Source organism: Ictalurus furcatus, chromosome 14, assembly GCF_023375685.1.
Source record: "Ictalurus furcatus strain D&B chromosome 14, Billie_1.0, whole genome shotgun sequence".
Taxonomy (NCBI): domain Eukaryota; kingdom Metazoa; phylum Chordata; class Actinopteri; order Siluriformes; family Ictaluridae; genus Ictalurus; species Ictalurus furcatus.
This window is the reverse complement of record NC_071268.1, coordinates 19,528,494-19,544,478: the sequence shown is the minus strand read 5'-3', so window position 1 is coordinate 19,544,478 and position 15,985 is coordinate 19,528,494. Positions and strand designations below refer to the sequence as shown.

Genomic DNA, 15,985 nt, shown 5'->3' with positions numbered 1-15,985 from the left:
AAAAACAAATTATTTAGCAAACCAATGTACTGTTGTAAACAAATTCTCCAGTCTCAGTTAGCCCTGAAATATAATACAATCCAGTCACCAAGTAATACAATACGTACACAGGAAAAAATTACATTTTCATATGATAGTATAATTAGAAAATGATGGGACAATTTTTGACAATAACTGATTAGGGTATTAACATCATAAAATTAATTACCTTTAAAAACATACATTTGTATTTTTTCTTCATTAAATAAATCCAGTATCAGGAAAACTGTAGTGATGTTCCCAAATGTCAAAATGTAACAAAAGAACCTTTGTTCAATCATCTTTCCTTTCATGTGCACAACAGTTAGTCTGGCGTACATGATAATGAACCCCAGTCACATTCATATTTTGAAGTAATCAACAATACCACGTCCTACACTTAATTGAATGCATGAAAAAATAGAAAGTGAGGCTCTCCCTAATTGAGGCGCTTAGCGAGGAGACAAAAACACAGGAGCAAGGTGACAAGACACTAATTTGTGCAGGTGAGGCAGAGCAAGCTGCATTTCTCCATATTACTAGCAATCAGACATGAACACATTACCGGGAACATTTCCTTCCTGCGGCAGTAATCACACACTTAAGTATCCTCTTGTCCTTATCATTAAGGAGGCAGTGAAGGGCATATGTGGCACCCGTGACCAAGCGGAAGTCTCTGGCCCCTTGCCATGTAGACCTCATCACACTCTTAATAATGCTGATTTGCTGCTGCCTGCAAGGGCATGCACAGCATGATTTCTTAGACAAACACAATGCTTCTAATATCCATATATTTTCCCACATACGCTCCAACGCAGTGAATCAGTCCAAAGCAGAACTCATGCGCCGAATACCAATCTATCCATACTAGTAAAAAAAAAAAAAGAAAAAAGAAAAGAACAAGAATAAAAGCGTGTGGACTGTTTCAGCAGCACTCTTTCTCTCGCAGCCTGTTTTATGAGGAAGGGTCTTTGGTGACACAGCAAGACCCTGCTGTCAGCATCCTCTCCATGTGCATGACTGGGTGTGTGTGAGGCACATTAGGGATCGTGGGGAATGTGTGTGTGGCACATTAAGCTTTCTGTGTGCCTGTCTCCTCACTGCCGCTCTCCGACCCCAGCAGAGGCCCAGCAAATAAACAGGAAAGCCCCAAACACAGCATCTCTCCAATCTTGCCCTGCACACAAAGTTTTCAAACACAATCTACACATACACTGCTGAGACCTGCCTGTTGTGTGTGTGTGTGTGTGTGTGTGTCTATACCCTGTGTTTCTGCTCAACTGTCAATATAAACAACTGTGTGTCTCCCTATTGTTTGACAACCTGTGGACATATAGTACTGAAAGATGTACAAAATTGAGGAGGGACATGATCTAGCTTTCAGAGATGTGTATGCGTGCACACACACACACACACACACATACCCACCCATCAGCATAAACAGGTCAACATGAGTGTGATTTCTCAGGCACTGGAAATAGTCACAATAGACTGATGAGTGCTATTAGTGAGGCCTCAATGCTCTCCCACTAAAAACTTTCCACACCTCCTTACACTGCTCACTCACTGTTATACAATACCGAGCATAGAAGAAAAGAGGCCAGAAGCAGGGGCTCAGGAGAGATGGGAACAGAGAGAGAGACAGACAGACAGACACTGTAAGAGACAGCGAGCGCTGTTGACAAACTCATGTAAACTAATAAGCTGTGGATGTGCACGTGTGCCAAAGTTGCTATAAAGTTTTCAGAACGTGAGTCACACCTTCCACATGATCATCATGGAACGAGCCACATAACATCTTAACATAAACACTGAATTTAGCCTCCAAGCTTCATAGTCCACCATTTAACAGGGCTTGACAACTCACAATCCACCCTTTTGTCTGAGACATGTAAAGAAATTCTGGTGGAAGAAAATACAGCCACTAGTGTTAATAGCAAAATCAGTATCTAAAAGGCCTGATGTTTCCTATTGATTTGATGAATGGCTTAACATGCATATAACGTAACGGTGTGCTCTTTTTGTGCATATTAGAAAAAAAAGGCTTTGCAAATAAATTTGAATGGCAGAAGATCAGAGGATGAGTAAACACTGTTATTGTTGTTTATACAGCTCCTTATGGTCTGAGGATCATTTGAACCTGTTTTTTAAACTGATTAATCAGTTTTTAATGCACCAATTAAAAAAAACAGACGTCGCTCAATGATACACTGTCGAACAATTTGGTGTGCACTTTCATATGAAATTTTCATCTGTTATTTAAAGAGCCTGTGTACAGTAGCCTTTAAAATGTACTATATTGTCTGTGGGTCTATTGTCTAAGTTCTCCAAAACGGCAGGAATCAAATACATCAACGGGGAAGTGATCCCTTAAATAAGAAAATTTGACCCTCACCAGCCCTCGGGTTAGTACTCTTCTTCTGAATAGCTGTTATTTAAAATTATGAGGGAAAAATTCAATTTGAAATTAAACTTCAATAAATCTTTGCTATTCGTCTGCATAGTCAGAAAAAAAACAATCTAGGTAGCAATAGTAAGCAGCACAGGAAAAAAAAACAATACCAAAAATATACAGGGTTATACTACTCTGGAAAAGACATAACATAAAAGAGAGTGTTAAGCAAATGAAGCTGTACATAACCTTGCGTTCACCCACTACTGATACCACTGCGTGTGTATGTGTCTGCTGAGGCACTTACGTCAAAGATTTTCTCTGTGTACATCTCATCATTCACACGGTCTCTGAGGATGTCCTGGTTTTGCCTCACAAATGTAATGTAGGTGTCCGCTAGATCCATGCCAGGTTTCTGAGACACAGAAGGAGGCACAGAGAGAGAGAAATCGAGAGGCGAGAGATGATGCATGTGAGATCGATTTGACAGAAATGAAACTGCAGTGAAACAAAACATTTACTATTTCTGAGGTAAAAATATCAAGCAGTTTTGCATACAGGGAGAAATCTGTCGATGCCTCTACCTATGCCATGTTTACAGCAGCTCACTGTTCATCAGTAGTGTTCAATGAGTTTAAGATTAAGACCCTGGAAGCATACTGTAAATTTGAAGGAACATTAATTACCATTAAATATGATAAAATTCTTTAAAACACTCTTTATGTGACCAGGTGGAAAACAATAACAGACTAATGTGCCACTGAATTGCCTACACACTGTCAGTGCAAACTTCTCAGTTTACCTGAGTAACAAATAAAGAAAAAACAACAACATTGCTATTCACATTGGGAGCATGAGAGGAGGAAAATACTCCAATACTACTGTAATTGCTTTGACACCTTTCACACCCATTTCTCAGGGGCTGACAACCTGCGGGCAGAGCACGGCTCCTTATCACGCTAGGCTTCCTTCGTCTCCTCCTACACCATGTTGGACGACACAGGAACGCTACACCACAGCAAGGTGGAAATTCCCTTCCGGCTCTTAAGAGGGAAATGGTGGAATAACTAGACACAAGATATCTGATGGACACTCCACTTCTCAAGTTACTGACGGCTCAGATATGTGACAGCTGCTGTGTTTGTCGTAGCATAGCAGCATGACATTAAGAGCTTACTGCGCCACAGATTTGTCTGAAATACCGAGCGCACATTACGCACACTTCCGACTTAACTCCAGCGTCAATCAATCAAGTAAAACGAATACACTTTTACATTCAGTCAATATAAAGTTAAAATAGCCTGTCTTAGAACAAAATTGTCCATTAAGCTTTAGGCTTCCTGTATTTTATCATAATCCATAATACAGTATCTCACAAAAGTGAGTACACCCTTCACATTTTTGTAAATATTTGATTATATCTTTTCATGTGACAACACTGAAGAAATGACACTTTGCTACAATGTAAAGTAGTGAGTGTACAGCTTGTGTAAAAGTGTAAATTTGCTGTCCCTCAAAATAACTCAACACACAGCCTTAATGTCTAAACCGCTGGCAACAAAAGTGAGTACACCCCTAAGTGAAAATGTCCAAATTGGGCCCAAAGTGTCAATATTTTGTGTGGCCACCATTATTTTCCAGCACTGACTTAACCGTCTTGGGCATGGAGTTCACCAGAGCTTCACAGGTTGCCACTGGAGTCCTCTTCCACTCCTCCATGACGACATCACGGAGCTGGTGGATGTTAGAGACCTTGTGCTCCTCCACCTTCCGTTTGAGGATGTCCCACAGATGCTCAATATGGTTTAGGTCTGGAGACATGCTTGGCCAGTCCATCACCTTCACCCTCAGCTTCTTTAGCAAGGCAGTGGTCATCTTGGAGGTGTGTTTGCGGTCGTTATCATGCTGGAATACATGCTGGGATCATGCTCTGCTTCAGTATGTCACAGTACATGTCGGCATTCATGGTTCCCTCAATGAACTATAGCTCCCCAGTGCCGGCAGCGCTCATGCAGCCCCAGACCATGACACTCCCACCACCATGCTTGACTGTAGGCAAGACACACTTGTCTTTGTACTCCTCACCTGGTTGCCACCACACACGCTTGACACCATCTGAACCAAATAAGTTTATCTTGGTCTCATCAGACTGCAGGACATGATTCCAGTTATCCACGTCCTTAGTCTGCTTTTCTTCAGCAAACTGTTTGCATCATCTTTAGAAGAGGCTTCCTTCTGGGACGACAGCCATGCACACCAATTTGATGCAGTGTGCGGCGTATGGTCTGAGCACTGACAGGCTGACCCCCCACCCCTTCAACGTCTGCAGCACTCATACGTCTATTTCCCAAAGACAACCTCTGGATATGACACTGAGCACGTACACTCAACTTCTTTGGTCGACCATGGCGAGGCCTGTTCTGAGTGGAACCTGTCCTGTTAAACCGCCGTATGGTCTTGGCCACCGTGCTGCAGCTCAGTGTCAGGGTCTTGGCAATCTTCTTATAGCCTAGGCCATCTTTATGTAGAGCAACAATTCTTTTTTTCAGATCCTCAGAGAGTTCTTTGCCATGGAGGTGCCATGTTGAACTTCCAGTGACCAGTATGAGGGAGTGTGAGAGTGATGACACCAAATTTAACACACCTGCTCCCCATTCACACCTGAGACCTTTGGACATTTTCACTTGGGGTGTACTCACTTTTTTTGCCAGTGGTTCAGACATTAATGGCTGTGTGATGAGTTATTTTGAGGGGACAGCAAATTTACACTGTTACACAAGCTGTACACTCACTACTTTACATTGTAGCAAAGTGTCATTTCTTCAGTCTTGTCATATGAAAATATATAATCAAATATTTACAAAAATTTGAGGGGTGTACTCACTTTTGTGAGATACTGTATATTAGGTTTGTTTAAATTTATTTGATAATTTAATAATAAATAAATAAATAGATACATAAATAAATAAAACTACACTGGCTCTTTCACCTCTACTCTGTGCACTTCTCTAGAACTTAATTAAAAATACTGTATAGTAGCACTACCTGTATTGTTCTCTGCTTGATATATTGCTTTGCTTGCATTTCCTCATGTGTAAGCCGCTTTGGATAAAAGTGTCTGCTAAATGAATAAATTTAATGTAATTTAATGTTATCCTGTTACTAGTATTTAGGCTTTACAACTTTTTTCCAGGGACCTTCAACTTGTTTTCACAGGAATATAGCACAGGAATATAACTACAAGTGTTTATTTATAAAGTTAGTGGTAGTATGTATGTAAGTTTGGCCATGCTAGCACACAGCAGATCCCTAATGGCTTCTTATTCACTATATGCTCACTACATGGGGTATAAAATCATGGATTTTTCTCCAATCAGGCTACAAAAGGTCATTTGATTAAGAAACTTTGATTGACTAGGTTTCACAAGTGAAAGTAGAGCATGGGGTCTCAAACAATGAATATGCTTTATTTGCCTTTCAAACAGTAACTATTATGAACATTTAAAAGGTGCATTAGGTAAGATTAAAGGTTAAGTAGGAGGTGGGTTAGATGTTTGAATAATTTTTTCCCCTTGAGCCCTATTCCCACCCACGTTAATGAAGCTCCACCCCTTGGATCTATAGGGGACCATAAAGTAGTGTGTCTATAAAATGACTAACAGGAGGCCCATCCAAACACAAACAAGCATTCTTGGACCAGAAGCCAGTTTCCAAACTGATTTTCTCAGCCATTTAATACACTTGTGCTGAGGCCATTTCTTAATCCATTTTTTTCATATTATACATATTTTCCATGTTACTAGTGCACCTTTAAATAGCAATAAAGCAATAAAACATATCCAGCAGTCATAGTGTTTCTGTGTGCACTGTCTCCTCAATCCCAGTGAGCCACATGGCAGAGCTTAACCAGGAAGCCCCTTAACCCCTTTTTTCTGACAGCGCAAGAAAGTAATCCCAGACAAACACACACAAGCTCGCACAAGCATACACATGAATACACACAACTTGTCAGCGAACCCTCTTGGCCATCATTGCTCCATCACGTAGGAGCATTTGAGCCACAGCAGGGAGAACAATACGAGAGCAGTTAGGAATGGGCAGGGGTGCGGGGCAGCCGGGGCGTGTATGACTGAATCAATGCAGAGGTGTGGAATGGTGTGATTAAGGCCAGGTTAATGACTGGTTAAGCTAAAGGGATAAGCAACAGGGATGGGAAACAGACGAGAAAAAGAAGGAGAGACAAAATAGATGGTAATTACACAGAGTGACTGCTCTGGCCTCCTGCCACTGCCTCATTCACTGCCCAGGTGCAGGTGTATAAATGCGTGCGAGAGTGTGATTCTGTATGTTTGTGTGTGTGTTTTAGAGAGAGAGAGAGAGAGAGAGAGAGAGAGAGAGAGAGAGAGAGAGAGACAGACAGAGAGAGATGAAGTGTGTGTGAACTGTTTGTATGGCATGTATGAGAATCTACAAGTAAGTTTGGGGTAAATAGTTTCAAGGTGGAAAGTGTATGTGAGAGCGTTAGCTTTTAATCAAAGCATGTGTTTGGGAGGGTGTAAATGTCTGACTCAGTGTGTTTAGCTGAGCTACCAGCAGGGCTTTCCTTGCCAGAATACCACAGCGCTTGAATGGCAGTCTTCACAAAAGAGCAGGAGAGCTTAAAATTTCGTGACAAGGGCCCAGAAATGTTCAGTGGCAAAGGCCAGACCACAGCCTGTCTCTCTGGCTCCCTCTCTCTCCTTCCGCACGGCTGTGAAATGGGCTTCCGAGGTGCTGGGTTGCCTCCACACAAAAGCGCATGGTAGACGCTACATTCTCATTTAACGCATAAGAAGGGGATTTGCCTACCGTACACCACAGGTTTCTGCGTGCCAAGAGCACACATGGAAAGTTTAATTGATCAGTGGAGCATAACTACAACATTTCCGCCTTGTTTTATGTCGTAATTTATGAAATTTTAGAAGCTTTTAAGGACTAACGCACTAGTTAAAAACATCATCTTGTCTTATGAATTTACAAAAACTACATGCACATGTGAATGTTCTGCAATACATTTAATAGCAAAGCATTAATTCTATATGTCATTTCTTTACAGATTTCTTTATCAACCAGTGTTGATTTCCTTGCCTGTTCATTGCCTCCCTGCCACCTCTCACAACACAGTCCTCGCGCTGCTTGTTGTGAAACCCGCTGTCGACAACTTACTGGATTGTGAACCAAATCCAAGCCAAATGGGTTACCAATTAGCATTACTTAGCCAGCTCTCGGATGCACCCTGGCACTACAATAGCTCATTGCAAAATTCTGCAACATTTAGCACTGCCATTTGATGAATAAATAGGAAATATTTCTATTGGTTGGTTTTCTTACTGAGAGAGGGTATGCCAGAAGGCTAGGCTGAAACACTCAGCAAAGTTGGATACCACATGAGATTACAAAAACTGGCAAACGCACAAATCTCCGCATGTGCTAAATAAAATACTTTGTACTGTACACAGTCACATAGCAGGCACCAAAGCTTCATGCAGTCAGTAAGCACAGAGTTCTGAGCTGAGTAACACTTACTGGGACGTCCACATACTTGGCTGCTGCTTTTACCTTTAAAAGAGGGTATGCATAAACTATACTGTCCTTATAAAGTACTATTTCAGCTTTTGGCACTGAAATGGAACAGAGGAAAAGAAAAAAAAAGACCCCACTTACAGTAAAAGAAAGGATTGAAGAAAAAAATGTTCCTTCATCATATCGTGAAAGCTTGGACAGAACACCATCCAAAACAGCAGCAAACTGCAAGCGCAGAACAAAAGGGGAATTTAATACGAGACAATAAAAAACACATTTAAGCAGCACACATGCCACATAATGACAAGCTTTAAGAGCCCATGAGAATGTGATAAATAAGAAACTGAGTAATAGCAACTTCAGATGAAAATACCATCTCTGATATTGAGCTGCTAGCTTCCTCAGTGTGAGGCTTAAAAAAAAAAAAAAAAAAAACAACTATCATTCATAGGCTTCTTATATTCATTGTGTCTATATGGAAGCATTCGGAGGCATTCACCAGCACATGTGAAGGCCAGCAGAAGAGCTAGCGAAAGCCAACCTTAAGGAAGCAAATAGTACCTTTGAAACTAGGCAGGAGATCATTTCTTTAAAGGTCTCATCGATCAGGACATCAATTTTAGAATGGTACTGTTGCTGTGGAGATGTACACATAATACATGGCTTACAGCACAGATATAAATAGGGTTACAACAAAAAGTGAAAGCAGAACCGACTGCTGAAACACAGGCTTAAAAGCTCGAATACATGCACAAAGTAAGAGTCATTCCTTTATTATTGTTTTTGACAATAAAAAATCATTGAGTAAGGATTATCTAACAAAGTAAAAGTATTAATTGTACTCTGTATAATCCTTTGGTCAATGCAATTACCAGTTCCCATAATCATATCCTAACATTAATCAAGAGCAATGAACAAACAGCCTAATCACATAAATGTATACTGCAGAGCAGAAGAATCTTTCCATATAACAGGGCTGAGTTAAGCAGCTAATAGGCCCAATTATGCCACTGAATGGAATTCCTTTCTTCGTTTAGGGCAAAGGAATCTGTAGGATTTTTTTTTTTTTTTCAGCAGGCTGCAGTAAGGGCAGCGTTGTGTTTCTCTAAAAGTCTCCATCAAGCTGCAGTGACCAAAGGCTCAATCTGGCTTCAATTAATCTTGCATTATTAACCTGGATAAATTGATTCATTTATTTTTGCCTCAAAAACAGGGTGATGCTGAAAAAGGTAGGAAGAAAGATAGAGAACGACTCTAAGGAAAAGCAAACGAGAGAAAGAGGGACAGAGAAAGAGGAGGGAGGGAGAGAGAGAGTGTGCATGTGAGTGTGTGTATGTATGTGTGTGTGAAAGGGAAAGAGAGCCTCCATTCGGCTCCATTGAATAGATGCCTTTGCTGCATGCAAGGCAAGCGGGAGTTCATCTCTGCCAACAATGCCCTTTCACAGCACATCTAAAGAACACCCAAATTAAAAATTTCAATCAATAAAGAGCGTAGATCGGTGACAAATTGAGGGTGCTGAGAGGTCACCATTGGCAGCCCTAATTTTCTTTTCACTATTTTTCACTACATGAAATGGCAATTTTTCCATAAACGGAATTATGGGCAAATCTTAAGGACTTTTTACCTCAATTAACACTTCCATGTTTGCTTTTTATATAACAGTGGGAGCCAAATTGCAAGGGCTCTTTTTGCATTAGAGGGGATTAAATTGTGGTGGGGTCTTTGCTGTGTGTGAAAACCAAAAGAACAATAATTTCTTTTGAAAACATTTATTTGGGAGCGATCCAGTAAGAGGCACTTCAGGGAGAAAGCAGTTTCTAAAGAGTAACCTTGCATTCTGAAACGCAGCAACCCCTTTCAATGGAAGCATGAACAGGCAAAGATATACGGTAGTAGAATGATTATCTACATATTACAAACACACATGACATACACATGAGCCAGGAAGAAATTCTGAACTTTTGTACACAGATTCAGCTGAATATTGAGCAATTTACAGAGTCTACATTACAAAAGCATGAAACCTAAAACTGTCTGTAAGAAATGCTCTTTTTTAATTCCAGAAACATTCTGCAAGTTCATTCTGAAACTTAAAATATTTGAATACTGAATGATAATTGAACACTTCTATATTCACTGCTGTACAGCAACAATGTTTTCAAATATAAGTCACAGAACAAAGTGTTATTATTATTGAAATTAAAAGGGAAGTGAAATGAGCATAAATGAATTAAAATAAAAGCTGAACTGAGAGATGATCATGGAATAGAATTTATGACCTAAAGACGTTGTCCAAAGTAGAGTTTAATACAATATTTTTTAAACATGAATGCTTTTGTAATGCTTGTATACATAATTGGTGTTTTACAAGCCCGAGGAAAGATGGCAGACTCACCCACTGTTGGTCCATCTTAGATTCATGTAATGATGAGCAGGACACAATGAAAAAAGAAGAAAAAAAAACAACAACATGATTGTAAAAGACACAGGAGATCTGATATAAATGGAAAAAAAAATCCTGAAAATATGGCATACAACAACATGAATGAATGAATCAATTATCTGAAACCATAACAAACAAAAATGCACCATTAAGGTGGAGTAATTATATAGACATATAATGGCCGGTTGGTTGATTAGTGATATGTTCCTATGGATCTGCTACAGAAGATTGGCCCTAGTAAAGAATAAAGCTGTTGTAAGCACTACTTTCTAATCTTATATCTTGAAATGAGGTTTTTAGACATCACTGTATTTTAAAATGTAAATATAACATACTTAAATATAAAATCTCTCTCTCACACACATACACACTCACAACAAAACGAAAAAGAAATGAGAATTGTGTTGGATTAGCTACCATCTTTGAAGTGGTTGTTAGTGTGCAGGCTGAGGCTTTCTGAGCTAAAATGATGACCCAGTTATTTTGTTTTCAAAAAGCGCAGACCAATCATACCAAATCAAAAGCAAAAGCAAACATTATACTCAGTTGGTGCTTCTTTGGACATACAACCCCAATTCCAAAAAAGTTGGGACATGGTGTAAAATGTAAATAAAAACAGAATGCAATGATTTGCAAATCTCATTTGCTAACCCATATGCTATTCACAATAGAACATAGAAAACATATCAAATGTTTAAACTGAGTAAATATACCATTTGAAGAAAAACATAAGGTAATTTTGAACTTGATGGCCGCAACACGTCTCAAACAAGTTGGTACGGGGCAACAAAAGGCTGGAAAAGTAAGTGTTACTAAAAAGAAACAGCTGGAGGTTAATTGGCAACAGGGCAGTAACATGATTGGGTGTAAAAAGAGTATCTTAGAGAGGCAGTCTTTCAGAAGTAAAGATGGGCAGAGGTTCAACAAATCTGCAAAAAACTGCATCTGCAATTTGTGGAACAGAATAATGTTCCTCAATGAAAAATTGCAAAGACTATGAATATCTCATCATCTACAGTACATAATATCATCAAAAGATTCAGAGAATCTAGAGAAATCTCTGTGCGCAAGAGACAAGGGTGAAAATCAATATTGCATGCCCGTGATCTTCGTGCCCTCAGGCGGCACTGCATTAAAAACAGCTATGATTCTGCAATGGAAAACACTGCATGGGCTCAGAAACACCTCCAGACCTCATTGTCTGTGAACACGGTTCGCTGTGCCATCCACAAATGCTGATTAAAGCTCTATCATTCAAAGAAGAAGCCATATGTGAACACGATCCAGAAACGCAGCCGTCTTCTCTGGGCCAAATCTCATTTAAATTGGACTGAGGAAAAGTGGAAAACTGTTCTGTGCACAGACGAATCGAAATTTGAAATTCTTTTTGGAAACCATGGACGCCGTGTCCTCTAAACTAAAAAGGACTAAAGAGGAGAGGAACCATCCAGCTTTTTATCAGCGCTCAGTTCAAAAGCCTGCATCTCTGATGGTAGTGTGTGCATTAGTGCCTATGGAATGGGCAGCTTGCACATCTGGAAAGGCACCATGAATGCTGAAAAGTATATACAGATTTTAGAGCAACATACGCTTCCATCCAGATTCCATCCCATCTTTACTTCTGAGAGACTCTGCCTCTCTAAGATACTCTTTTTATACCCAATCATCTTACTGACCTGTTGCCAATTAACCTCCAGCTGTTTCTTTTTAGTAACACTTACTTTTCCAGCATTTTGTTGCCTCTGTCCCAAATTTTTTGAGACGAGTTGCGGCCATCAAATTAAAAATGACCTTATTTTATCCATAAAATGGTACATTCTATGTTCTATTGTGAATAACATATGGGTTTATGAGATTTGCAAATCTGTTTTTATTTATATTTTACACAGCATCGCAACTTTTTTGGAATTGGGGTTTACTTCAGAGAAATACAAATGAGAGCTACACCACGCTTGTACTTACCCATCACATAGCTGTGCTACAGTTAAACATACACAGCACATGCACGTTAATTCATTTCTTGTGAAGGTGCTTCTAATAAAGGGTTTGTAAATTCTCTTTACTGTACAGTCCTGACACTCAATATTTTCTTTATATGTGAAATGTGTGTGTAAATATAAGACTGACTTAATATGGTTGTGGTTTACCTCTTGGCCTTGGTCGAGGATACACAGCTTAGAGTACTGTTTCTTGGCATCCATAAGAATGTTGAACATGGTGCAGACGGACAAAGGCACCCTGAAGTCAGTGGACTTACTTGACTTCTGCATCTTATTATCAAAAGCTGCTTTGGTCCTGTGTTTAAAAGAGGTGCCATGTCAAATCATCTCAAAATACTGGATTTTTGTGTGCACTTCACTTAAAATCAAAACGCCAGCTTTTGCAAAATCAAAAAAGTAACTATACTGTTCTGAGTGTTGTTATACACAATTAATATTTTATGTTCTAATTTAATGCAGGATTGCACTATTACAAATCTTAGATTTACATTTATTCATTTATCAGACGCTTTTATCCAAAGCGACTTACAAATGAGGAAATACATGTGTTAATAAATATGTTTTAATATGAGCCTTGACCTTTTGACACAGGCCTCCATCATATCACTAGCCATGAGCTTCAGCCTCTGCTCCAGATGTCTGGCGAACTCCGGCTCCGGCCACTGCAGGTCCATTACAAACATCTGGAGAGCATCCAGCTTCCAGAACAGGTCCTCTGATGTTGCTGAGCCATTACTGCTAAACATAAAGCATAGCATAAAAAATAGCAGCAGCATTTTCAGGTCTTTTCATATGATTTACTAGAATGTTCAGATTTTCAGTTATACGATGCTGCAGTTTTAATGCTTCTAAATTTTCAAGCACCACTAAATTTTTAAACCTGTAACCTCCAGATAATAAAATCAGCTATTCAAGTAATGTCTTTCAAGTACTTGAAGTGTTCACCAATATTTTGAATAGAATTGGTTTTTAGTCTGTAGGTTTGCCTAAGCTAATTTTAGCAGCAGGTACCTTTAGACATGGTAGCTTAGCAACTAATTCAAAAGAAGGCTAGAGTTAAATCATACAGAATGGCACTTAGATGAAATGTTTAAATCTAAGTTTATTTGGTTTATCTATACTGTTAACTCTCTTTGTATTCTAATTATTATTTTTAAAAATAAAACTCTATTGATGCTAAAATGAAATGCATTTTTGTACTACAACAACCTAATACAATTTTAGTAGTCATGTTACGTGAGTGAACAGAGGCAAAAAAAAAAGCTTTGTCTATAAAGCTTATAGATCTTGGAAAATGCTTCTGAGTTTCCAGAGGCTTAAGACAGCCTCAGTAAGACAGACAGATGGACTGACACCACTGTGTCAACTACAGTTAACACGACAACACACCGAGAGGCTGACACAAGCAGCATTCAAGTGTACAGCGCGAAACGCTCAGCAGTAAGGAAAAAAAGGGCACTCACTCCTCTCGCTGTTAAAAGACTGTTACCTTCACAAGTGGCAGTCCTGGAAAATAGTTTGGCAAAGTCCACAGTGCAATTAAAAAGGATGAGCATGAGTTCCCACTCGATTAATTAGCGGTGGTACAGTGTGTGAGGGCTCCCTCGGGGACCTGCGCCGCCCCCTCAAGCCTGCGTGAGCGGGGGAAGAGGCAGCATGAACAAATGGACGAGCTTCTCGCCAGGAGCAGCACTCCTATGGGGGAACATGGCATTCTGACTGCCTCTAACAACCAGCTAACCAGAGTCCCCTTGGACACACACCCACAGGACTACTCCCACTACAGACACTGTTTCAGGCCTGAAACCTGGTGTGCATTTGCAGTCCAGCCTGTTTACAATGAAAATGATCTACATATAATGATGTTTTTTTTGATGATCAAAAGTGTTCCCTAATAACAATAACATCACTGTCACCACGATGGTCAAGGCCAAGTGATCACCGGACTCATTCCAATTACTTCAGTATTGAATAAGGTGGATGATATTAGCCAAGTTTGAATTGAATTATTTGCCTGTTTGTGGAGGAGAGGCATTGCCTAACTCGCGTATTTCAGTACAAAGCTCAAGAACTGAGAGATTGACTGATGACTTAAATAGTTTTGCAATCAACAAATTACACTGCAATGAATTCACAAGGCGAGCATACCACACAGAAAAATAAAAATGGAAAAACACAAAAAGGAAAACATTGGCCCTTTTCATTTTCTTTCTAAAACTGTGTTGGTGAAAGGCACAGAGAAAGTGAGAATTGATGCCTTAATGGCTTTCATATCAAAATCAGATGAGTGATGAATACCATAAATTCCTCACAGCTCACACCGAGTCCAAAAGAGTACAAAAGGTTTAGGTTATGATTATCACTAAATATCTGGCAAATTAATAGCCTGCAAGCAAGAAATTCTAAAGCCAAGCCAAGTTAAACCTAATGAATCTGAACAGGAAATCCAAAAATGTCAAATACAGATACTCTATTACATTCAGAGTTGGGTATAACGCGTTATGAAGCAATGCATTATTGCAATCTAATTACATTTAATTACTTACAGTAATGTAATGCATTACATTTTAAATTTATATAATTTGATGTCAATAAAATTATTACCTGCATTACAAATTTATTGTTAAGAAAACAACATTAAGTAAAATTCATTTTTAAAATAAATCACGTTTTGCACGGCTGCCTGTAATGTAACCTGGCCTGGGCATTGGGGGCTGTAGCCCCAAAGATTTTTTCTTTAGCCTTGAATAATTCTCCACCTGGAGCGATTTGTCACAACATAACTGAACATCAGTAAAAGAAGACTGTGGTGTTGTAATTTTATATCTTCAGTGAACGGAGGCGAGGCCAATCAGACAGGGTTTACAGGAAAATACATGGAGTTTCTCATGTCTTGTTGGCTGACAGGTCTCAATTCTGCCAAACGCGAGCTCAGAGTCAGTGTGAGGGAAAATGGATATACGCTTATATTTTATGTATTTTTTAAATGAGTAAAGGGGTTGAAACTGAAACAATAACATACGCTCATGCTAAGTAGGAAAACAAGGTGTGTAAATATCTATATGAGGTCCAGTTTACGTGAACATGATATGAGCAGAGCATAAGGAAAGTTAATGTATTTTGCATGGCACTGTAGCAGCTAATCCCATAGCTTATTTGTGCCTCCCCTTGGCTAGCTACACCAAACTAGAAAAGTTTTATATTATATTGGTCTGGTAGTCCTACAAACGGTGACAACACCTGAGGCAAGTTTTATAATAAATCCTACTTTTTCTGATCATATCATACATTGACAACCATGTTACCACAGCTTCCATAAAACAAAATTTAGGCTACTAGCAGAGATGGAAAAAAAGCATGGAGAAGAATCTGGGTTCAGACCCGAATGATTAACAGTCTAGCTAACGCCCCTGGCGGCTGCGTCAGTTAATGAGCAATGAGCATGCGCTTTAATGAACTATGAGTTTCACTTTGTAGTGTATTTTTGTAGGTTTGATAGGTTTTGAAAATAACTTGAAAGTAATTAGTAATCTGATTCCTTTTTATATGCAGTAATCAGTAATGTAA

At 39.3% G+C, this 15,985-nt stretch overlaps 1 protein-coding gene across 7 annotated transcripts in view; it reads right to left on the bottom strand.

The window, feature by feature from the left end:
* cadps2 (Ca++-dependent secretion activator 2) overlaps positions 1 to 15,985 on the bottom strand; it is a 137,736-nt gene that overhangs the window by 3,498 nt on the left and 118,253 nt on the right. For 2 of the 7 annotated variants that reach the window (XM_053642062.1, XM_053642067.1), the window contains 8 exons: positions 12,998 to 13,153; positions 12,566 to 12,713; positions 10,371 to 10,385; positions 8,534 to 8,608; positions 8,346 to 8,384; positions 8,114 to 8,197; positions 7,976 to 8,008; positions 2,718 to 2,825 (listed from right to left, as the gene is read on the bottom strand). In XM_053642062.1, coding sequence (XP_053498037.1) covers positions 2,718 to 2,825; positions 7,976 to 8,008; positions 8,114 to 8,197; positions 8,346 to 8,384; positions 8,534 to 8,608; positions 10,371 to 10,385; positions 12,566 to 12,713; positions 12,998 to 13,153 — 658 coding nt within the window. Of the gene's footprint in view, positions 1 to 2,717; positions 2,826 to 7,975; positions 8,009 to 8,113; positions 8,198 to 8,345; positions 8,385 to 8,533; positions 8,609 to 10,370; positions 10,386 to 12,565; positions 12,714 to 12,997; positions 13,157 to 15,985 lie in introns of all 7 variants that reach the window. The other 5 variants (XM_053642066.1, XM_053642063.1, XM_053642064.1 and 2 more) reach the window with 5 other exon arrangements.